This window comes from Vombatus ursinus, unplaced genomic scaffold, assembly GCF_900497805.2.
Source record: "Vombatus ursinus unplaced genomic scaffold, bare-nosed wombat genome assembly UNPS02014814.1, whole genome shotgun sequence".
Lineage (NCBI taxonomy): Eukaryota > Metazoa > Chordata > Mammalia > Diprotodontia > Vombatidae > Vombatus > Vombatus ursinus.
In genome coordinates this window covers 15,700,780-15,726,585 of record NW_020954592.1, presented here as the reverse complement: position 1 = coordinate 15,726,585, position 25,806 = coordinate 15,700,780, and the positions used below count along the sequence as shown (strand labels likewise).

Below are 25,806 nucleotides of genomic sequence, written 5' to 3'. Positions count from 1 at the left end.
GAAGTATTTTCTTCAGTAATCTTTTGGACTTCCTTTTCCATTTGGCCAGTTTTGCTTTTTAGGACATTCTTCTCCTCCTTGGCTTCTTTTGCCCTTTGGGTTAGGCTATTTTTTAAGGTGTTATTTTCTTCAGTATTTTTTGGGTCTCCTTTAGCAAGCTGTTGACTTGTTTTTCATGATTTTCTTGCATCACTCTCATTTCTCTTCCCAGTTTTTCCTCTACTTCTCTTACTTGCTTCTCAAAATCCTTTTTGAGCTCTTGCAACTCCTGGAACTGATTCATATGTTTCTTGGAGGCTTTGAATGTAAGAACTTTGACTTTGTTGTCTTCTTCTGGTTGTATGTTTTCATCCTCTTTGTTACCAACAAAAGATTCTATGGTCTGACTCTTTTTGAGAGGTTTGGTCATGATTGCATCCAAATACTTGAATTATAAACTCTTTGTTAAGGTAGAGGTCTGCTTCCAATGTGGAGAATGTACTGTCCCAAGCTTCAAGGGTTTGTACAGATGTTTTCAGAGATACTTCTAGGGACTTGTAAGTTTTCAGTTCTTCCAAGGTGGTATGATCAAGAGTGAGGTGTTTAATCTTTTCTTGCCCTGTGCTCTGGTCTATGAGTTACCACAAGCACTCCTTTCTGTCTTGGAACTGTGAGGAGGATTTCCTCTCCACAGCCACTACAAGCTCCACCATGCCAGCACTCCTCCTAGCCCCAGGACCGCCACCCTGAACTGTGATCCAGATTCAAGCACTGGCAAAGCAAAAGAATCCTGCCTCAGCACCAGCAAAGAGATCCCTGCAATCCCCCTCTGATCAGCCACCCAATTCCCTCTCAGTCTTTGGGCCAGAAGCTCCGGAGGCAGCCACTGCCCCAGAGCCGAGCATGGAAACTGGAGCTGAAACCTCCATGCTTCTTTCTCTCACTGCAGAAACAGACTTTTCCCACTGACCTTCTAAATTGTCTTTGGCTTTTGTGGGTTGAGAGGTCTGGAAACTGCCACAGCTGCCTGTAATTCAGTCCTCTGAGGCCTGCTCCAGGTTTGCTGTGGCTGGCGTACCCACACCAAACTGTGCTCCTCTCCCAGGCCAACGGTATACCTTTCCAGTCAACCATCCAGGTTGTCTTGGGCTGGAAATTTGTTTCACTCTGTCTTTTTGTGGGTTCTGCTGCTTTAGAATTTGTTTAGAGCCAATTTTTTTTACAGGTATTTGAAGGGATTTGGGGGAGAGCTCCAGTAAGTCACTACTTTCACTCTGCCATCTTGGCTCTGCCCTGTCTTATTATCAAGGGTTGATATTCTTAAAATACATTTGTTAAAGGAGATGGGTTGACTTTTAAATCATTCTAATTAAAGTGTATGTAGTATCAAGTAGCAATTTATTTCATGCTTGAGTGCTACCTTTCGTGACTTTTGGTAAATGTGTTTTCTATTTAATATCTCTTATTCTAGCAGCAGGTACAGTACAGACATGGCAGAGGGGAACAAGACATCAGTGACAGAGTTTGTTCTCACTGGACTTACAGATCTCCCTGAACCTCAGATCCCTCTCTTCTTGGTGTTCTTAGTGATCTACCTCACAACCACGATAGGGAATATTGGACTGGTTGTGCTTGTTTGGATGGACTCTCACCTTCAGGTGCCCATATACTTATTCCTCAGTAGTTTAGCTTTTTCAGATGCATTGACTTCCTCTTCAGTGACCGCTAAGATGCTGGTGAATTTCTTAACTAAGAATAAAATTATATCCTTTCTGGAATGCATAGCCCAATTTTATTTTTTTTGGTGCCAGTGGAACCACAGAATGTTTCCTCTTGGCAGTGATGGCATATGACCAATATGCAGCCATATGCAACCCTCTCCTTTATCCAGTGAGGATGTCCAATAGACTGTGCAGCCAGCTGGTGATTACTTCAAATGTAGTTGGCTTTCTTCATTCATTGATTCATGTGGGTTTGTTACTCAGATTAATCTTCTGCAAGTCAACTAGAATACATTATTTCTATTGTGAAATTTTACAGTTGTTTAAAATTTCCTGTCCTTATCCATCTATTAACACACTGGTGGTTTTCATTTTCTCTACCTTTGTTCAAACTTTCACTTTTATGATCATCATAATCTCTTATGCTTATGTCTTTTCTGCTATTCTGAGGATTAAATCTGAAAAGGGAAGGAGCAAAGCCTTCTCAACATGCTGTGCCCATCTGCTCTCTTTCTCCTTATTCTTTGGAACTCTTTTCTTTATGTATGTGAGTCCTGGGTCTGGCACTACTAAAGATCAGGATGTAATGTATTCCTTGTTTTACACTACCATAATCCCCCTGTTAAACCCATTTATCTACATCCTGAGAAATAAAGAGGCCCTTGGTTCCCTGAGAAAAGTAGTAAAGAAATAGATGGGTATTTTTTTTTTGGTGAGGCAATGGAGTGAATTGACTTGCCCCAGGTCACACAGCTAGTAAGTGTCAAGTGTCTGAGGCCATATTTGAACTCAGGTCTTCCTGAATCCAGGGCTCTATCTACTGTGTCATGTGGCTGCCCCAGAAATAGATATTTCTGAAGTGTGCTGTCAAATTGTTCACTTATCTAATTTGTCTAAATCTAATTTGTCTAAACAAATTACAGGATCAATCACCTGCATATTCATTTTTTATTTTTTTTCAGATGTCTTCACATCTACCTACCAACATGCTCAGGTTTCCTCTAACTTAAAATATATATAGGTCTTGTTCCTTTTCATTTCTTGAGTTTTCATCTCATCTATATGCTTCCTTTCACTGATTAACTTCTCAAAAAAGTAGCAAAAACTAGAGTCCCAAAGCCTCCATTTCCTCGCTTAGCTAAGCCTGATTTTGGTCCTTATCATTCCATGTAGGTAACACAACATGGAATAGTGAATAAAGTAATGAAGACCAGAATTGAAGCCCCACTCTGACAAAGACTGACTGTGCGACTACAGTCGTTACTTCTACCAGTGGAGGGAGTTTCTTCCTACAGAGTTCCCTACACCCATGAAATCATAAGTCTGGAATAAAAACCACACCAGACTGTCTATGCTAAACTCCTGTATTTTCATCCCAGAAATAAAGTATCTTTATTGGGAATTACAGAATGGAAGCTAGTCATTACCCATTACTGGCACCTGGCTCATACTCTTTCTCACCCTGTCATCCATTGTCATCACACTTTGAGACTACAATGTACAGGTTTCTGTTGTTGTTCTGACTCTTCATGACCCCATTTCAGATTTTTTTGGGTTTTCTTTTCTTTTTTTTTCTTGGTAAAGATACTGGAATGGTTTGTCATTTCCTTCTATAGCTCATTTTTACAGATGAGGAAACAGATAAACAGGATTGAATGACTTGCCCTTCCTGACACAGTGGGTCTGAAGCCAGGTTTCTACTCAGTGCCTGACTGCAGGCCCAGTGCTCTATCCACTGAGCCACCTAGCTGTCTCTGGTGACCATATGACAATTTTTTTCAAATCATTTCTTTTCCTTCTGCTACTCTATCTCAGGGAGTTGTTAAAGCAAATAGCTTTACCTGTACCTTGATTCCACCTCTGTTAACTTTCTCCATGACCTTGTTCCATCAAGGGACAAAGGAAGAGACATAATTCTACTACATAGCCCCCTTGGGGATTGGAGGGAAGAATGATCATTCTTGCATTGCTCTCAGGGCTTGCCTGCCCACCCAGCTGTTATGCCGGCTCTCCTCTCTTTCTGACCTAAGATTGTATCTATTGATGTATCCTGTAAGCTGCATTTACATAACCTATGGGGATACAGACATCCTACATGGACACACATACCTTACATTCTCATCTTCCTTTACCTATGCTGGCTACTATTGTCAATATATGTTCTAATATTTTATTTTTGCTTTTATGTGTAAAGACAATTTTTAGCATTCAGTTTTACAAGATTTTGAGTTTCAAATTTTTCTCCCTCCCTTCCTCCCCTCCCCTCTTCTTAAAATGGTAAGCAATTTGGTAAAGATTATATAGGTGCAATTATGTAAAACATATTTCCATATTAGTCACAGTTGTGAATGAAGAACAGACCAAAAGGAAAAAAAACCACAAAAAAAAATAAAGTAAATGAAAAAGTATGCTTTGATCTGCTTTCAGAGTCCATAAATTCTTTACCTGGATGTGGATAGCATTTTCCATCATGAGTACTTTGTAATAGTCTTGGACCATTGTGTTTCTGAGAAGAGCTAAGTCATTCATAACTGATCATAATACAGCATTGGTGTTGCTGTGTGCAGTGTTTTCTCAGTTCTGCTCATTTCACTTTGAATCAGTTCATGCAAGTCTTTTCATGTTTTTCTGAAATCTGAGTGCTCATCGTTTCTTATGCACATAGTATTCCATTACATTCATATACCACAACTTGTTCAACCATTCTCCAATTTCCAATATTTTGCTACCACGAAAAGAGCTGCTATAAATATTTTTGCACATGTACATCCTTTTCCCTTTTATATGATCTCTTTGGAATACAGAGCTAGTAGTAATATTGCTGGATCAAAGAGTATGCAAAGTTTGGTTGCCCTTTGGGTATAGTTCCAAATTATTCTCCAGAATATTTCGATGAGTTCACAACTCTATCAACAATGCAGTAGTATCTCAATTTTCTCCTATCCTCTTCAATATTTATCATTTTTCTTTTTTGTCATATTAGCCAATCTGATAGGTATGAGGTGGTACCTCAGAGTTGTTTCAGTTTACTTTTATCTAATCAAAAATGATTTGAAGTGCTTCTTCATATTATCACGTGTATCATATTATACCATCATATCACATATAATTATAGATAGCTTTGATTTCTTCATCTGAAAACTGCCTGTTCATATCCTTTGACTATTTCTCAATTGGGGAATGGCTTGTATTCTCCTAAATTTGACTCAGTTCTCTATATATTTGAGAAATGTTGCCTTTAGTAGAGCACTTGCTGTAAAGATTGTTTTCCAGATTTATGCTTTCCTTCTAATCTTGGTTGTTTTTGTTTTGTTTGTGCAAAACTTTTAAAATTTAATATAACCAAAATTATCTACTTCACATTTCATAATGCTCTCTATCTCTTGTTTGATCATGAATTCTTTCCTTCTCCATAGACATGAGAGGTAGACTATTCCTTGCTCTTCCAACTTGTTCTTGGTGTCACCCTTTATGTCTAAATCATACCCATTTTGACTTTATCAGAATAAGATTTTGGGTCTACACCTAGTTTGTGCCATATTGTTTTCTAGTTTTCCTGGCAGTTTTTGTAAAATAGTGAGTTCTTATCCCAAAGGCTGGTGTGTTTGGGTTTAACACTAGATTACTATCATCATTTACTACTATGTCTTGTGTACCTAATCTATTCCACTGATCTACCCTTCTCTTTCCCGTTACCAGAAAGTTTTGAAGATTACTGCTTTATAATATAGTTTGAGATCTGGTATTGCTAGACCACTTTCTTTTGCATTTTTTTTCACCAGTTCCTTTGATATTCTTGATCTTTTCTTCTTTCAGATGAATTTTTTTTTTGGGTAGTTTGATTGGTATGGTACTGAATAAGAAAATTAGTTTAGGCAGAATTGTCATTTTTATTATATTGGCTAGATCTACCCATGAGCGATTGATATTTTTCTAATTGTTTAGATCTGATTTTATTTGTGTGAAAAGTATTTTGTAATTATATTCATATAGTTCCTAGGCTCGTCTTGGCAGGTAGGCTTCCAAGTATTTTAAATTGTTTACAGTTATTTTAAATGGAATTTCTCCTTTTATTTCTTGCAGGTGGGCTTTATTGGTAACATATGTTTGAGTATTTTTTTAAAAATTGAATTGATAGAGGAGTTCCTTGCGTACCAACATTAGTTCTTTTAGGCAATTTTGATTTATTCTCTATATCAGATTAATTTCTTCTTGCCTTCAGAACTTTATTCTTGAGAGTTATCCTCCTTGTGCCTACTTCCCTTACAAAACATTAGGCTATTTGACGCCATTTATTTTTTGTCTGAACCCAGTGAAATCTGCTCTCTAGAAATCTAGGATATATTTCAGACTATGCTTAGGTTTCCTATCATCTCTATTGCTAATTATATGATTGAGTGGCCACTTGTTTCTAAACCTTTTAGTATTTCTACGAAACTATCCTATCCTATCCTATCCTATCCTATCCTATCCTATCCTATCCTATCCTATCCTATCCTATCCTATCCTATCCTATCCTATACTATACTATATTATAGTAACTCATTTCTCATTGGTGAAAATCAGCTTTTGGTTAGCAGTTCCCGTTGCTGTTTTCTCAAATTTTTTGAGTAATAAGATCATCATTAAAGCAAGTATGGAACATCTGAGCAACAAAATGGCAGTCTAGACATTTTCTCCAATTCCTACAACCTCTGAAATCTTGCCAAAACAGAATTTATGAGCCAAAGATACGGCAACTTAAGCTGTCTCTATGGTCTGGACACCAAGAATCCAAGGTTAATCCCCTTCTACCCAAAGCCAGGAACTGGTTCTTACTGACCCCGAGCTCACTTAGAGAGCACCTCTACCCCATCTCCCATACTACCAGCAGTGGGGCCACACTAGCAGACCCAAGAATATAACAAAGGCTTAAATCAAAACCCACCCATGCATACCAGTGGCTCTATCTTATAACTTACTTTACCACGTTGTTCAAATATTTTTTTTTTGTTTTGAATTGTCTCCTCCTGGTTGACCTAGGCAAATCAATACATTGACAATGCTTTATCAAGCACCTACCATGTACCAGGCACTCTGTTGGTGTTGGTGATATAAAGACAAAAGTGAAAATCACCTGACCTCAAGAAGCTCATATGACATATCTTTGTTTTCTCCTGCATACATGACTACTCAAAATCTCATAGCCAGCACCCAGTTGTGATGGTCATGGACCTGCAAGATGTGCTGCTCAAATTAGAAGTGTCTTCTGTGAGAAAAGAACACTTTTCTCTGAATAAAAGTAACCATCTCTGAAAGTAGTAAAGGGCAGTTCTCACGACTTTTATGTTCTAGTCAACAAATTACTAGCACTTTTGTGCTACTTAGTAGCACACAGAGAAACAAATCCAAAACTCTCTCTGTGTCTCCCTCCCTCCCTCCCTTCCTAAGACTGTTGGTACCTCTCCTATTATACTTTCAATGGCTACATTGCAGTATGGTTAACTTCACTATCCTATTACAAGTTCCCTGAGGTCAAGCACCTCCTTTTCCTCTTCTTAGTATCTATTAGTATCCACTTAGTATACTATTTATTAAATACTATGAAGTTAAGTACCATAAACCTCTTAGGTTAGTTACAACTGTAATTGACTGATGGTGTATACTAAATTTTAGTTGCTACAACTGGGCATCTCTGATGGGATTTCTGATCAAGTCTCATTAGGGCAAATTTACTTCTATCTAAGGAGAGATCTTGGGAACTATTGAGATATTTCTCATATATGCAGGAAGTCCCTAAAGTTTTAATATAGTTTTGTATATGATGATTATTGGGTTTGAAGCAAATAGAAATAAATATTTGATTTGAAACACAGCCACCAAAGAGCGTCTTCACAAAGAAGAGTAACTGCACTTTACCTCCTGAATCATCTTAGAGGAGTTAGGTGAGTATGCAAGGCCTGAATTTTTTCTCTTCTCTCCTCTCCTCTCCTCTCTTTCTCCCTGTACTCTCTTCTCCTTTCCTCTCCTCTCTCTTTCAGTATCTCTTCTGTCTCCCCCCTGCCTTTTTAAAGAAAATGAAACAAATGGAAAACACTTTTTTTTCTCATAGTAAATTTAAGCTTTGTCTATATGAAGTCAAAGTATCCTAAGTAAAAATCCTTAGTTTGGCCAATTCAGTCACTGAAATGTTTTCACTACATAACTCTAAAATTTGGAGGGACTAATTTTTTGCTTTTCCATCAAATATTTGCATGTTAAGTTTTAATACATAGAGGAAAATGGGGAAATTCCAACAATTTCTTCATAATTAATAATTTTTCTTAGAATATTATGAGCTAAGTTCTAAAAATTATAGTCACCAGTGACTTATTCTTTCCTCTAAAGAGGAGAAATTATTCTGGTCATGACTCTTGAAACCTAAGAGAGAAACATGAAATTCTCTCATGTCATAGAATCATGGAATATAGACAGGGGGACTTGTCACTCTACCAAACAGAGTACATCACTCTTTCCTGTGTGGCTTCTTTAAAACAATTCCCTAGAAATATCTATCTAGAACATCTTCAGGAAAGGACTTTTAACAATATTTTATCTACAGCACAGTGATTAAGTCTACAACAGAAATAGTGAAGAATAGGTTGTTTAGTGATTGAGGGTTGAATATATACTTAGGTAAGTTATTTCAGAGCTAAATTCCATTCTGAAAACAGAATGATCTTCTTCTGCTATCTACTGAGCCCACATCCAGGTGTGGGGAATCTTTCTTTCTCTGGTAGGATCCATTTTGGGACTTAAATTCATCTTGCTTAGGCAAGCACTGAGACAATATCACTCATAGCTGTAACTTGCAGGCGTTTCAGAGGAGTATCCTTGATATCTCAAAGAACAAAGAAAAAAGACACAGACATCTTATCTCTTTTGATCTTCCCCATGGTCCTGTGAAGTATGTGCTACTTTTATGTCCACTTTGTAATCGAGAAAAATAGGGCTCAGAGGGTTCAGGAACTTGCTCACAATCACACAGACCATGAAGAGTGGAGGCAGCATTTAATCCCTGATCATTCCTTCCACTACTACAACTGCCTTCATTCTCCACAGCCCAGTTTGTGTGAACTAATAAATACATGTTCCTAACCTCTATATACCCATAACCTACTGAGTATTTTTCACTGTTATATTTTATTTATTTTTTCTCTCCCTCCTTCTCTCTTTCCCTCCCTATCTCTGGCCCTCTTCCCTTCCCTTCCCTTCCTCTCTTTTCCTTGCTCCTTCCCTCATCTCTCTGTCTCTTTCTGTCAAAAATTTCCCAATTTTCCCTATCCAGTGTATTTTTGTGGTTTCTGTTCTTCAGTCTAATCTAAATCATTTGAGCTTCATTTTAAAGGTATGTTTCCTTTTGTTTAATTTCCAAGCAACACAGAGATTAAGAACTTATACTTCACATAGTAACCTTTCTCAAAACGAAAATTATCAGGCCAAATAGTATTTATGCAACATATCTTTATAATCTCTAAATATATTCCTCAGAAGCATCACTGAAATCTGGACCCTTTCTATGTTTTCTCTATGCTTCTGCAGGGGGATGGAGCCCTTCTTCTATAGTCAGGAAGGCCTGAGTTCAAGTTCAATCTCAGACACTTCTTACTAGTTGGGCAAGACACTCAAAACTCTGTCTCCTCTGTCTATAAAATATGGATAATAATAGCACCTATCTCACAGGGTTTTTCTGAGCATCAAGGAAGATAACATTGTAAAGTGCTTAGTATAATGCCTAACACACAATGAATGTTTAAAAATGCTTACTCCCCTTCTCCTTTGTATTACATAAGGGGGTCTAGTTTGGGATTTCACAAATATGAGAAAACTAGAAAGGGACAAGAGAACAGTATTACTTAATGGGAGGGAATTTACAGGTTATGAAGATATGTTTCATTGATGCTATTTGGCCTGAAATAAATACATATGATGGAGTAATTTTTTTTTTTCTGAAGAAGAGTTATTATGTATGGCATGATGAGCTGTTGACCTAATGCATGTTCCTTAACCTTGCTGAGCGGTACTGTAGTGACTGAGAAAGAGCATGTGGATTTGAATTCTAGTTCTTCTCTTCGATAGCTGCGTGACCCCAGACAAGTAACTATTCCTCATTGAGCCTCAGTTTCCCCATCTATAAAATGGAGATAATAATACTTGCCCTACTTATCTCAAAAGGTTGTGAAAAGGTGCTTTATAAACCTTAAAGTGCTATATCAATATAAACCACAGGGTGTCACAAAAGTCATACTGTAGTTTAAAGGGAACTTTTGGGACACCCTGTATTCTACTAAAATGGGGACAATAATTCTTGTTTTTATCAGGTATAGTTTAATTTATTCTTTGCTCATACAAAATATTTGCATGGTAGCCAATGAGGGCTGGAGGTTTAGAGGTGCTTGAACCCCTAGATCGCGATGTGGGCCCTGCCTGAATGAATTCAACCCAAATCTACTTTCAGCCAGAGGAGAAGTTATTAGAAATAAATCATATAGGCCAGGTGACGCCCATAAGGATGAGGGGGCATGAGAAAATCTCAGCCTTGTGGGCATGAGAGAGTCTCAGCATTTGAATGGGGGTCAGGGTGGATGTTATATACACTAAAGTAACTTTGGTTGGCCAGAGGAGAGGGGGGCTGGGAAAAGGGTCTAGGTGAGAATTCAGGTTGGAAGGTCTGAGAGACTGAATAGACAATGGGAATAGATAATGAAGAGAACTGGAAGGAAGAAGTTTGAAAGGCATCTGCATAAGATCAAAAGGTGGGGTTAGGACTTTCAAAGGAAGATAAGGGGAGTGAATAAGGAACTATTTGAGACCAGAGTAAGGGCTTTCTGGGGCCCATAGACAAAAGGGAGCCAGATTCTTTTTAGGGCAATGGGAGAAGGCACATCAGAATAAGATCAAAAGGTAGGGCTAGGGCTTTCAAAGGGAGATGAGGAGCTGGGACCCATAGAGCCAGATTCCCTTTGGGGCAAGGGGCAAAGATCTCAGCTGGGGCTCACATCCCATCTGTAGCCAAGCAGTTGCCTAGCTTCTTTGGACTGACGTACAAGATGGTCAGTGAATTCCTCAATGGGAAACTTAGTTAATGGTCTTTTTCCTCCCCAGAAATAATGGATAGCTTGGTGAGGATGATAGCACAATGGATGATGATTGATGACAACAACAATAGCAAGCATTTCTATAGCATTTTAAGTTTTACAAAGCACTTTACAAACAACAGACCTGCTAACAACATCCTTAGGAAGTAGGTGCTATTATTGTTCTTATTTTACAGATAGGGAAACTGAGGCAAAGGTGTAGTGACTTGCCCAGAGTCACACAATCAAATTTCTGAGGCTGGATTTGAACTCAGGTCTTTCTGACTACAGGCCTAGCAGTCTATCCACTTAGTTCTTTCTTGGAACACTTGACACCCAGGCAGTGGGGCCATGGTAGTCTTCAGTGACCACAAAAGACTTGAATATGTTATGATGACCAGATCTAGTCTGTTTCTGAACAGGCATTATCTGAAGGACCTCATCCTTCAGGGAGGGCCTCAGAAAGAAGTCAATGATCTTAGGCTCCATGATGGAAAAGGAGAAAGTCCTTCATGGACTTGATCTTCATGACCTTGACTAGGTAGCTATGCTTGGTGACAGGAACCCACTCCTGTCTTTGGCCTTTTCTCCTCTGGTCCCACCATCTGACCTCACCCATTGACCCATCCTCATCCAGACCCATTACCTGCTGTTAAAACCACTGAAGAAGCTGCCTCTGCCTCCTAATCCAGGGCTCCAAGAATACCTCCTTTGGTGCTCACTAGAAATGAGAATGGAAATAATAATTCTTGTCCATAACAAGGAGATTGGAAGATGATAGCTGTTAAAACTCAAAATGCTTCACTAGGGATTTATAATTTTTTATGAATAATGATATTGATGATAGTGTACTAACCAAGGCAGAATACATGAGATTGAGATTTTCTTTGAGACTGATTTGGAGCAAATAAGAGTGTCTGCATATTTTCACATGACTATTTAAAATAAATGTCATTACCTTTTGAGGTCAGAAAATGGAATTATATAAAATAGAGAGAACTCTGAAAAATTATGACCATCGTAATTCTATACCTGTTTTAAATAATTTTAATAAAAGTTTGTGTGTTTCTATATTTTATACTTAAAAACATAGCACAGTTCGTCAAGTAGTTTTGAAAAGCCATATAAAGATAATGAACTAATCTTTTGAACTCAGAACTAGACTTTGTTTCTTGACAACAATTTCATGAAACATAATATGGAAAGTGAATTTCTACAGAGTTCTGGGCTAGGAATAAGATCTGAATTTTAGACACAGTGAGTTGTGTGATCTTGGGCACATCATTTCATCTTTCTGGGCCTCAGTTTTCTTATCTGTAGAATGAGAAAGTTGAAATTCATGCTCTCTTAAGATTTATTCTTGATTTCAAATTCTATTATTTTAGTTTTATTTTACTAGCTTTACTGCCAGCATGTCACTTTCAAGGCATTCAAGGCCCTCTATTACCTGGTTACATGTCCCTTTATAACTTTATTTTACTCTCTTCTCACATGTATACGATTTGTTCTAGCTAACCTGTACTATTAGCTTTTTCCATATCACAGTCTGTTTCTCCCACCTCCATGTATTGACATGCTTTTCACCTGGCTTGTGAATTTTTTTTCCCATCTGTTCAATTTCTTCTATTTCTTCAAAGCCAGTTGAGGTGCCAGCTCATTTATCGAGTGTTCTCTGATCCTATCACCTAAGAGTGATCCCTCTCTCCCAAAATCTCTCATGCAACTAAGACTTCTTCTATGCATCCATGTTCTATGTGCCTTCCAACCTGCTTTGCTTATCCGTATTCATCTTACCTCACTAATCTTACCTCACTTCCTCACCGTGCAAGCCACTTCAAAGAAGGGGTTTTCATCTGTAAAGTGTTGCCTGATGGAAGGTTTTGCCTTACATCATTTACATGATTTACATACACAAACATCTTAGTGTAAAGTGTTATTTGAATATTTTATTTATTTAAAGATTCAACAGAAAGGAAATTTGCTCAAAATACCAAAAAAAGCAGTCTCTTGATACTTGATCAGAGATAAAGACAGGTCTGAGGTCCTGAGAAAAAACCATCCCTCCAGATAAAAGCATTTAGGAGATCTGAGAAAGATCAACTCTTGTGGGCTGGGGAGAGGGAAGGAGATTGCTTACTGAAAGAAAAGATGGCTAAAGTGCACCATTTTGCAGTAGTTAATCTACATACATTGTGAGAGATTGTCTGTTGTTGGATACATGCCACGTGGGGGTTGTGGCAAAATGGGACAGGGACAAGATATTAGGAAGTAACCGGAGCTCATGCTCCCAAGGCAGGGGGCTGTACCATGTGGAGTTGTGGTGAACTGGGATAGGAACAGGATACAGGGAAGTAGCAGGAGCATGTGCTCCCAAGGCAGGGGGCTGTGCCACGTGGGAGTGGGATGGCAGAGAACGAGCTCCCTTTGTCTAGTCCTCTCCCTAGGTGCAGCGCTAACCCCAGACATCCCCTTCTGGTATCTGCTCCTACAATCAATCACTAGTAGGCAGGCTGAGGAGGAGGGCTAGGAAGGTATATAAGGGGCGGTAGGGGTCGGAGCTCGCTCTCTTGCTCCTGCTCCTGCTTTCCTGCTTGGCCTTGCTGTGATGGTCTCTGAATAAAGTTCGAGTGCTTGCACCTCCCGATCGGCTCGTCTCTATGTTTATCTGGGTGGGCTCCAAGGACTGGTGAGTATGACCCTGGCAGCCTGCTCCTGTTAGAAGGAGAGTGCACGGCCCGACCGGCACAAGTGGCGCCCAATGTGAGGCTAGAAGAAATAGGCCAGGGGCCCTGCGGATCAGCTGGTCTGGTCGTGGGAAGAGAGACAGACCCATAGCCAACAGGGTGAGAGAAGGAAGATGGGACAGATGTTTGTTAAGGTCCCAGATCGGGAGGGGCTAGGGAAAGAAATATATAAAATAGTGAAAGAAGTGGAAATCAGTGGTGAGGAAGAATCAGGGAGTGAGGCAGAGGACACCGGAGACAGGAAATGGGAGAATAAGCAAGGGAAAAGAAAGGAAGAGCATAGCAAGGAAAGCTCCGCCTATCACGTGGAGGGGTGGCCCCCTCCTCCAGACTTCCCTTTTGAGGAGAATGTCCCGTCTGCTCCTCCAGCTCCCTCTTATGGGGCCATGGGGGACACCCCAACCAGGCTAGGACAAATGCTCCAGAAGGCAGTGGCAGACGGAGACATGGACTCCAAAGATTGGCTAGATGCCTGCCTGGTGTTTGAATCCGACGGATGGAGGACCTGGGCCCCTCTAGAATGGAAGAAATTTGAGGAGTTAAAAGAGGCAGTAAGTACAGTGTATGCAGCTGTCTCCCAATGTGCCCAATGGGCTTTTAGTAGGATTCATGCATCGGGGAAACAAAGGCCCTCCATGACCCAGATTAAACAAGGTCCTGATGAACCCTTCCCAGATTTCGTGGCCCGGCTACAGGTGGCTGTTGAGAGATCCGTGGGCAGGGGAGAAGCTGCCAACCTCCTTATACAGAGGCTGGCACAGGACAATGTCAATACAAATTGCCAGAAGGCTATGCTTACATTAGATAATGACGCTGGCCTAGAGGAGATGATAAAGAGATGTGAACATGTCGGGTCCAGTGCCTTTCAAATGGACTCCCTCGGCGGCCGTTTCGAAAGGGCTATCAGAAGTGCTGAAAACAAAAGAGACTAAATTGTGTTATCAATGTGGCAAAGCCGGTCATTTCAAGGTGCAATGCCGCCAGAAACCCAGGTAATTTGTTACAATTGTAACAAATCCGGCCATTATGCTAAGGAATGCCGCAAGTCGAAGTCGGGAAACAGGGCAAGGGGCCCCTCGAGGGCCCCTCAACAAGCTTACCAGATGGAAGCTCAACCCCCTCAGAATGCGCCTTCGGGGCTGCATCAGGAATATCTCCGACTTCTACTCGGTGGTTCGGACTTCCCCTTCACAGCAAAGGAAATTTCCAAATCGACCCCAGAGATACAACCATAGTGCCAGTGACTGGGCTTGATTGTGCCCTCCAAGCAGCCCTCGTGGTGGGCCTTTCGTTATATACCCCCGTTATTGTCCACACCACGGTTATTGCTCACCAACCCCAGCAACAGATTATAGTAACTAACCCACATGATTCAGCAGCTTATATAGACAAAGGGGAGGTAGTGGCTCAAGCCCTCCCCCTGTTGGATGGGCACAATAATGATATTAATTGGGTACAACATATAGAACACAGTAAGCCATGGGCAACTATCCAAATTAAGGGGTGATCCTTCAAGGGATTATTAGACACAGGAGCTGATCGTTCTGTATATACCACCCCTGCAGGATTTTTAATTGGTGCCGTTGGGCAACAAGAAAAATTTTCTTATATCAGACCCACTCCTCTAACATGGAGATCTAATAACCCAGTCTGGGTACCCCAATGGCCCCTCCCTGCAGAGAAAGCCCAGGCTTTACATGATATAGTGCAGCACCAGTTACAGGTGGGGCACATTGAGCCCACGTCCAGCTCCTGGAACAGCCCAGTGTTTGTAATAAAAAAGAAATCAGGGAAATTTTGAATGTTAATAGACCTCAGGGCAGTTAACGCCACCCTAGAGCCCATGGGAATCCTACAGCCTGGCCTCCCCTCCCCTAATTTAGTGCCTTCTGGATGGCCTGTGACAGTCATAGACATCCAAGATTGTTTTTTCTTTATCCCATTATCCCCAGAAGATAGAAAGAGATTTGCCTTTACCATACCATACCAATAATGCAGGGCCAGATTTAAGATATCAGTGGAAAGTCCTGCCCCAAAGAATGTGCTGCAGTCCCACCTTATGCCAGGCTTATGTGGGGAGAGTGCTGGACCCTATTAGGGACAAATGGCCTAAAGCCATAATACTTCATTATATGGATGATATTTTATTGACCACTAGCACTGATGAGACACTAGCAAGATTGGTAAAAGAAACCATCTCTGCTCTTACTCATTATGGTCTGGTGGTGGCCCCTGATAAGGTCCAACAAAACTACCCACTCACATACCTGGGCCTTGGTATGGAGGCTGTTTCTATTAGCAACCAAATTCCTGAACTAGGGCTTGATAAGATAACCACCTTGAATCACTTCCAAAAGTTAGTGAGACAGATCCAATGGCTCCGGGCCGCAAGCCCATTTCTCCTGCTGTGATGCAGCCATTGTATGATATCTTAAAAGGAAATTTAGATTTGAACTCCCCTCAGGCATGGACTACTGCTGCTAAGGCAGCAGTGTCCCAAATACTCTCACTTGCAGCCCAGGCCCAGACCGCCAGATGGGACCCCAAAAGTACAATAGAGGTCAGCTTGGTCAATCAATAGAGCCCTTTTTGTGTTATACACCTAGGTCCCAAATTATTAGAATTTGTATATGCAAAGAAGGCTCACAAGGTGCTACCAAATTATTATGAGATGTTAGGGGAACTAGCCTTAGCTGCCGTACAAAGGGCTGTCCACTTGTCTGGGCAGCGACCTTTACTTTACTCACTTGTGAACCTGGACAGCGAGAAGCCATTATGCAAACCTATTGGTCTTGGGCACATTGTTCTCAATGGGCCGAGGTGAGTCCCCATTCCTCCTGCCTGATCCTCCCTATGCTAGAGCAAATAACCTTAGTACCCCCCCCAATGAAAGGTTATGGGAGAACCTGTTCAAGGCTCAAATGTTTTCACTGATGCTACAAAAAACCGAAAGGCCTCTATTTATCATGAGGCCTCCAAGGAAATAACAGTATTAGAAACCCCCTACGACTCTACCCAGAAAAATGAGCTCTTTGCCATCCTCCATGCTTGCCGTAAATATCCTGAGCCTATAAACATAATCTCTGATAGTCAATATGCAGTAAAGGTTCTTAGATGCATAGAGGATGCTGTCCTCCAACCTCATAATTCCACCATATCCTTTCTCCTGAGTGAGCTACAGCAAATTTTGTTGCAGCAAAACAAACCCCTCTATATTCTCCATGTTTATTCTCATCAGTCCACCTCAGGAGGCATTTTTGAGGGCAATGATGTAGTGGATTGTGCTTTACGTGCTCCCTACTGCCAGTCCTCACCCCTCCTGAACAAGCCCATGATTTTTTACACCTACCCATGAGCTCCCTGAGATGCCTGTATGGTTTAACTCGTGAACAGGCTCGACAAATTGTGAGGCGATGTGTGGGCTGTGTTCCTTTCCTCCCCCCCTCCACCCAGAAAGGGGATTAACCCACGCGGTCTTTTTCCCAATGACTTGTGGCAAATGTATGCTACTCACCTTGGCCGTGTTGCTATCCATGTCTGCATTGATACCTTTTCCAAATTTATGATGGCCACTGTATCCAGTAAAGAGAACACCCATCAGTTATTAAGCATCTGTACCATTGTTTTGCCTCTGTGGGGATCCTCACGTCATTAAAACTGACAACGGGCCTGCCTATTTATCTACACAAATGACTGCCTTCTTTACATCCTTTGGCATTAAGCATGTTACAGGGATCCCCTATAACCCCACAGGTCAGGCTATTGTTGAGCGAGCCCATCGTACCTTGAAAGCCACCCTCAGTAAACAAAAAGGGGGAGTAGGAGGTCGGGGCTCCGGGCGGTGGCCTACCCAAGCAGATGTGGATAAAGCTTTATATACATACAATTTTCTCTGTCTAGATAGAGACACGGGCCTATCCCCCAGCATGCTACAGCTAATAACACCACCCACTTGCAATTCAACTGGCCCCTTAAAAACAGCACTACATGCACCATACCTTAACCAGAAAGTCCTCTGGAAGGACGATGAGGGAAACTGGCAAGGCCCATCCGTAGTGTTGTGGAGAGGACCGGAGTATTTATGTCTTACAGATCCTGATGGCTGGAGCCACTGGGTACCAGAAAGAAGAACAAAACGAGTTGAAGAAGCCCCGGGAGAGACAACAAGGACGGGAGAAGATACACAGTCAACAGAAAATTCAGAGAGAGCAGAAAGAAAAGACAGTTAGGATGACTAAACTAAGTAAACTGTTTTCACTTTTTTGCGCGATCGGGACTTTGCCACAGGTTGCGTCAGCTCCAGTGCCCTGGGCACCCCTGTCCAAGGCCACACTGCAGCAACAGGAGGAGGCGGGAGTGGAGAGATGGATCCTGGTAGAAGGTGCTCAAAGACAAATCCTGACGTGGGAAGAGGCTACTTCTGAGATCATCCTACAGGGCAGCTGGACCCTGAACTCCGCATTACTTATATAGTGGACAGCAATTGCTTGCCTCACAAATAGAGGAACTGGCCAATAAATTCTCCCACGCCCTCCAAGTGCAGGCTGATATTGATCAGCAGCTGGAGGAGCAGATTCATAAAATAGCATTGGCTACCCAGGACATTGGGAATGAACTTATGTGGCTGGAATTGAAACAGCAGTTGCCATGCGATGGCCGATATCGATCCATTTGTATAACACCCTTAAACCATAACGCCACTTGCGACGCCCTTTCACAAAGCATAAATGACACTCTCCCTTTCTTTTCTATTTGGTGTAATGATACCTGTACCCTTTCCCAGATCCAAGCTACAAATCTTTCCTCTGAACTCCAGGCTTTGCGGGTGTTAATTAGACTGGCACGGAACATATCTGACACTTGGCACCAGCACGAGACTGATGATATTGTTCATCACCTTAGCGATTGGATTAAGCATACCTCTTTCCCCATCCCCTCCCTTATAACCCATTGGGCTTTTATAGCTCTTTTTGCATTTATACTGTTATTGTTACTACCCACTATATTAGAGTGTTTCATTAGGGTTCTTAGAGGTTCATTAGAGGCACTCAAAACCGAGACCCTAGTCTTGAGACCCCGTCTCTGCCCCCTTGATTAAACAAAAAGGGGGAATTGTGAGGGATTGTCTGATGTTGGCTACATGCCACGTGGGGGTTGTGGCAAGATGGGGCAGGGACAAGATATTAGAAAGTAACCGGAGCTCACGCTCCAGAGGCAGCGGGCTGTACCATGTGGAGTTGTGGTGAACTGGGATAGGAACAGGATACAGGGAAGTAGCCGGAGCATGTGCTCCCAAGGCAGGGGGCTGTGCCACGTGGGAGTGGGATGGCAGAGAACGAGCTCCCTTTGTCTAGTCCTCTCCCTAGGTGCAGCGCTAACCCCAGACATCCCCTTCTGGTATCTGATCCTACAATCAATTACTATTAGGCGGGCTGAGGAGGAGGGGCTAGGAAGGTATATAAGGGGCGGTAGGGGTCGGAGCTCGCTCTCTTGCTCCTGCTCCTGCTTTCCTGCTTGGCCTTGCTGTGATGGTCTCTGAATAAAGTTCGAGTGCTTGCACCTCCCGATCGGCTCGTCTCTATGTTTATACGGGTGGGCTCCAAGGACTGGTGAGTATGACCCTGGCAGCCTGCTCCTGTTAGAAGGAGAGTGCACGGCCTGACCGGCACAATACATGTTTTCAAAAATAGGACTTTTGAAGTTTGTAGCTGGAAAGCTCTGAGTCAATGAATTAATTGGGGACTACAGAATAATTGCATATTGAAGATCTGTGTCATCTGAAAGAGATGTGGATTTTGGGTTTTTCAACCAAAGATTGTGTTGGGTCTTTACACATGTGGGAGCTCCTGTTGTGTTTGCTGCAGTAGAAGCTGACAACAGAAGCTGAGACATCAGAAATCACAAAACAGAGAAATCAATAGAGCTGAAAAACCAGCAAAAGTAAGGTAGCAGAATGGAGAAGGAAGAAGATAATGTCAGCTATTCTGAGCTAATCCCAACTGAGGCCAGCTGAGTAGAGACGGGCTCTGCAGTTGGTGCTGGGATGATAATCTAATTGAGAGAAAAGTGCAGCTGCTTGAAAAAGCAGTTTGGAGGTTAAGAATGATTTTCTGTGGTTTGAAAAGCTGACTGGGGTTGTTTGCCTTACTCTGTAGTGCCACCTTCAGCTTAAAAGAAGGGAAAATCCTCAGAGATTTGCCTACCTTGCCTTTTAATGTCTTCTATGGCTCAAGGGGAAACCCAGAGAGTAGATCTAAATAGCTTTGCAGATCCCAGGCTTCTGAGTATTCCTTTTCACTGAAAGAGCATACTAGCCTCAGCATCTTGGAAGCTCTGTAATCTAATGTTGAAAAAGCAAGCTTAACATAGCTTCAGTGGCCCAAGAGTAGCAGAGAAGCAGCTTCAATCAGCAGGAAACTGGAAAGGCCCTGAAAAGGAGCAGTTGTGCCCAGCAGATGATGTGTGGTGCAAACTAAACTAAAGAGAACACGGGCATGAAGGTCTGCAGTCCAGAGTTGTGAGGTGCCTCTAGCACATGGGTTTTCCTACTCATGTGCCTCACTGTTAGGCTTCTATAAGTATTTCCCCCCAGTCTTTTCCAAGGATGCTGTATATATTGATGAGAGAGTGTAATGAAGGTTTATGGATGTACTGTTATGTACTGTTATATGATTATTCTTACTTTATCTTCTACTAGTAAATGTTTAATGTTCAAGAGTTAATGTCATCTTGGCTGATTTGGTTGAATGGGAAACACTCCAATGGGGCTCAGGAGCTACAGTTTTTGAGTAGTAGGTATATAATTTCACCTCATCAGGGTTACCTCTATGTCCCTGACAGAGACTTGTAGTACCAGCTCTTCTTCTAGAAGAATTTCCCTCATCAATGTGGGTGCAGGTGTGTCACAGGAATTGTCATGGGGCTGTGCCCTGCCTATCAGAGTCCTGGTTTCTAAGCAGGAAGTTGAGGGTCACAGTCTGTTGTGTGAAAGCAAAGAAGTCTTAACTGACCTCTCCTCTGTAGACACGCAGCAACCATGGCTGGTTAGGCTCTCCTCTGAATGGCTAAGCGTTCCCGTGCACATCCTGTGCACGACCCTGACACGAGGCCTGCATGATATGAGGGGATCTACTGACTGCCTGTAGGGCTCTGATCATGCCATCCCAAGGTGCCTTGAGGGCTATAAAGGTCACAGCCAGCTAACAATAAACAGGAGCTTCTGCCATCTTGTTGTCTCCTGCCTCATCCATCCGTCTCCGGGTTACTGAGCACTGAGCTGGTCTCATGCTCACCACTGCAGCGGCCACAACACAGGTGAACCAGCAGCAGCCCACAGTTGGGGTCAAAACCATGCCCTAAAACTACATTTGTATTCCTAGTACTTAGCATAGCACATATAGTAAAAATTCAATAAATAAATATTTGTATATTCAATGTGTAAAATAACTACATTTATTTAAATTTTTCCAGTTTTCACAAATAGTCAGGTTCCAGAATATTTGTTACTCCTAAAATACATTTAAAAAGAAAAAATTCAGATCTATAAATATGTTACTTAATAAGCAACCAGAGAAAAACATTTTATTTCCATTACAAGAAGTCCACCTTTCATGTCTCTTTGTGACTATCTACCTTTACTTTCTTTTAATCTAGCTTTTAGACCCTGTATAGACATGATGGAAGAAAACAAGACACAGGTAATAGAATTTGTTCTCATGGGATTAACAGATTACCTAGGGCTTCAGACTCTCCTCTTCATGGTGTTCTTAGGTATCTACATTATACCTATGGTGTGGAATATTGGACTAATTGTGCTTATCTGGATGAACTCTCACCTTCACACCCCTATGTATTTCTTCCTTGGTGATTTAGCTTTAGCTGATGCTTGTATTTCATCCCCAGTAAGCCCTAAGATGTTCATGAGCTTCATAACCCAAAATAAAATTATATCTTTATCTGAATGCATGGTACAATTGAACTTTTTTTCATTCAGTGCAACCACAGAATGTTGTATTCTTGCTGCAACGGCATATGACAGATATGTAGCCATCTGTAATCCCTTGCTTTATCCAGCAGTGATGACTAACAGGTTATGCAGCCAGCTATCAATATTTTCATATGTAGTTGGCTTTCTTCATTCTGTGTTTCATGTGGGTTTATTACTTAGATTAAGTTTCTGCCACTCCAGCAAAATCCATCACTTATTTTGTGATATCATGCCTTTATATAAAATTTCCTGTACTGACCCTTCCATTAATATTCTGATGGTTTTTATCTTCTCTCGGTCAATTCAGGTCTTTACTATTTTGTCTATCCTAATCTGTTATACTTGTATACTCTTTGCCATTCTGAAACAGAAATCTCAAAAGGGAAGAAACAAAGCCTTCTCCACTTGTGGGTCTCACCTGTTCTCTGTGTCCTTATTCTTTGGCTCTCTCCTCTTCATGTATGTGCGTCCTCGATCACTGCAAGCGGATGATCAAGATATGATGGATTCCTTGTTCTATACTACTATAATTCCTATGCTAAATCCTTTTATCTACAGCTTGAGAAACAAGGAAGTTTTAGAAGCCCTGAGAACTGTATTAAAATGAATAGTACTTCCTAAGTGAAACTCTCAAACTGATCCCTTATCTAACTTTATTAAACAAATCACTAAATGATGTAGTAATAATTTGAATTTATATTTGTTAATGTGAAGATGAATTTCTTGTCATCTCAGTCATATCTGATATAATAATTTATATTGTTAGCCCTTAAGATTTTAATAACTGTATTGCACTATTCATAAATGTAGCAATTAATTATAATCTTACATATAATTTTCTGGATTAATTAAAAAAGAAAGTACTGTGTTACCTATCCTTTCACTAAAATAGTTAGTCTTGAATAGTACCTTAGAAATAATTTATGTTGGAAATAGGTATGCTATTTTGACAAGACTGGAGCAGGACAACCTACTTGACTCACATCAGCTATGATTCTAATGGGCTCAATGTGGTGTGGATTTGGTTGCCAGAGACATTCTGTTGGATGTGAAGTGGTCCTCTGTATCATTTTGCTGGAGAGTCATGAACTCACCCCTTCTGAGGAATCAGCTGAAACAATTTGAAGAAAATAATGACAAGAACTTACTTTTTGTTGTCCTTCAAAAGTTTAATACCTTACATTTACATAATACATTGTTTTACCTTGTATTTAAAACAAATAACCTGAGGCAATCTGCATTGTGTCTAATGCTCAGGTGCATCAGAAATAATATTTCTTAACTAGAAAATTAGAATTGGAAAAATATTCAATCCTCTGATTGGAGGAAAGTTGCCTGATCTAGAAGTGTCTCAGTTTGACACAAGAAGTCTGGGTCTATGTAAGGTGGATTTTGGTGTGTATAAGGTGGTTTTTTGTTATTCTTTTTAGATAATAGTTTCCAGAGTCATAGATAATAATTCCCAGGCTCCTGGCCTATAAACGGTTTTTACTGCACTTGCGTATCATTGGATAACCTTGCAAAATATAAATATTTGTGCTTAAAGTCATAAACACTTCTGCCTGTGTGCTGTGCTGAGTCAACAAAATGTTGCTAAAGTTAATGAAAACTCATGAAGCTACTCCTTGGCAAAATGCCTTCTTTGTCTGTTACCCTATAAATGAAGTGGGCACTGGCTAAGGAGTGCGGGTGTCTTTCCTCACTTCTACTTGCTGGCCCGCCGCTTAGAGTAATAAACTGGTATGAATCCCCTGTCTGTTGCTCCCTTGTCTTTCTTTGGTTTGGCTGAATCTAATGTGAACCTGCCAGGAGCTGAGCTCCTGTGATACACTTGGCATAGTTGGCAGGATTCTGCCCAAATCAAAGAAAATAGAATACGGGGAATGGGAAGGGGGTCTCAGGGTGGCCCTTGACTAGCATGTTGTTTAGCTTAGTTAAGGTCCTAGAAAATTGGACTCCCCCATCCCAGGAATGGGAATATGTTCCCCCTAACCCCAAAGGCCTTGAGGAAGCCTTGGAGAAACCCTTGACATTAAGGTAGCTAGAAGTGCAGTGGGGCTGTTAGTTGGTTGATGTTAACTATTGTAAAGAAAATTCATGACAAGTTGTTGTCAGTGGAAGTCTGGCTCCAGCAGGTTCAAGCTATTTTATCTCAGGAGTGGGAGGAAACGGAGACTTGGGAGAAAGCCAGAAAAAATTTTAGAAACTGAGACTAGAGTTTCTTAGAGCTGGGCTGGTTAATGCACCCTCAGCACCTCGCGTTCCTGAGGCAGATTCGTCAGAGAACGATGATGGTGAGGAGAAGCCTGGGTTTATTTGTAGTGAAAGAAGAGGAAAAACCTTTCTGAATTTTCCCGTGTTAAAAGTGCTGCCCATTGTGCAGCAAAAAAATAAAAACAGCCGCAAATCCCTGAGGGACAGCTGCAATGCCGCCCCCCCCACCCCCACAAGTGGTGGAGCATGCTATGTTTGACCTTATAATCAGTCAGAATTGCAGTCACACCCAAGGTCATCATTCACTGCTGGAATGGGTGATAGCAGATACTTGGGCAGCCTGGCCAAATCAGGGGGATTTGCCTTTGGCTCCTCACCTATGGCAAAGTTATGCTAAACTGCAGCAAGTGAGAAGGGAACTGGGTATGAAGAATGCTATATATATAATTTATATATATATAATATATATAACCATAATAATATATAATACATAATATAATAGATAACAAAATATAATATAATATAGAATATATATAATATGATATAGTATGATATATAAAATATATTTATATAAATATAGAATAATATATAATCATATATTATATAATATATAATAATACACATTATATATAATTATTATATATAATAATGTATAATATACGATCAGAGGCACTTATCCCATACCTCCATGGGTGCGTGATTGGACTCAAAAATTGAGAACTGATGTAGCACAGACCCCAACTTTGACTAAGTGGGGTTCCCACCTCTAAAAGTCAGTCTACTAAGTGCTGAGCTTCAGGCAGTTTTGGGAACTGTTACATCTATGTCTGATAAGGAGGAGGAGGCTATTGATTTGACTGTGTTGGAAAGCCCCTACAAAGAGGGCAAGCGACCTATATCCCCTGCCACCTGTCATACGGATGGGTTCAACGGGGGGCAGCCTCCACAGTGTAATGCCATGGCCTTCCACCCAGAGACTGAAACTATATGCATTCTTCTCCTCATTGGCTTTTTGGACCTCTTTTGCCACTTGGGTTAATCTATTTTTAAAGGTGTTATTTTCTTTAGTATTTTTTGGTAAGCTGTTGACCTGTTTTTCATGATTTTCTTACATCATTCACACTTCCCTTCCCAATTTTTCCTCTACTTCTCTTGCTTGCTTTTCAAAATCTTTTTTGAGCTCTTCCATGGCCTGAGACAAATTGATATTTTTCTTGGAGGCTTAGATGTAGGAGATTCAACTTTGTTGTCTTCTTCTGGTCCTATGTTTTGATCTTCTTTGTCACCAAAGTAAGATTCTATAGTCTCAGGTGTTTCATACTCTTTACTTATGTTCCCAGCCAATTACTTGACTTTTAAACTCTTTGTTAAGGCAGGGCTCTGCTTCCAGTGTGGTGGGTGTACTGTCCCAAGCTTCAGGGGTTTTGTGCAGCTGTTTTCAAAGGTACTTCTAAGGACCTGTAAATTTTCAGTTCTTCCAGGATGGTAAGATCAAAGGAGAGGTGTTTACTCCTCTCCTGGCCTGTACTCTGGTCTGAGTGACTGCAAGCACTCTTTTCTGCCTTGGGACTGTGAGGAGGATTCCCTCTCCACTGCTGCCATAAGCTCTGCCACACCAACTCTCCTCCTTGCCCCAGGACCACCACTCAGAACTGTGATCCAAACCCAAGCATGGGCAAAGCAAGAGAATCCTACCTCAGTGCCAGCAAAGAGATCCTGTCCATCCACCTCTGATCACCAACTCAATCCCCCACCATTTGTGGGCTGAGAGCTCCAGAAGCAAGTGTTGCTACTGTGGCCGCTGCCCAGGGCTGCATTAGGGCCAGGGCTGGACCACAATTCTCTCACCCAGGTCTGACAGACCTTTCCAACTGACTTTCTGAGTTGTCTTTGGTGTTTGTGGGTTGAGATGTCTGGAAACCACCATAGATTCCCTTGATTCAGTCCCCTGAGGCCTGCTCTGGGTTTGCTGGGACCTGTCTTTACCTGCATCATCCACGCTGAACCTCGCTCTTCTCCCAACCAGGTGCAAGAGAGCTTTCCTGTCAACCTTCCAGGTTGTCTTG

General features: G+C 41.3%; 1 protein-coding gene and 1 pseudogene across 1 annotated transcript; both read left to right on the top strand.

Moving 5' to 3' along the window:
• Positions 1-1,469: 1,469 nt before the first annotated feature.
• LOC114022942 lies at positions 1,470-2,394 on the top strand (annotated as a pseudogene).
• Positions 2,395-21,212: 18,818 nt separating this feature from the next.
• LOC114022953 (olfactory receptor 5AC1-like) lies at positions 21,213-22,133 on the top strand. The gene has a single exon (XM_027835408.1). The coding sequence runs from the start codon at positions 21,213-21,215 to the stop codon at positions 22,131-22,133; it is 921 nt and encodes a 306-aa protein (XP_027691209.1).
• Positions 22,134-25,806: the final 3,673 nt, after the last annotated feature.

Excerpts from the sequence above, each read along its gene's own strand:
- LOC114022953 (XM_027835408.1), top strand. The coding sequence starts at position 21,213 with ATGATGGAAGAAAACAAGACACAGGTAATAGAATTTGTTCTCATGGGA.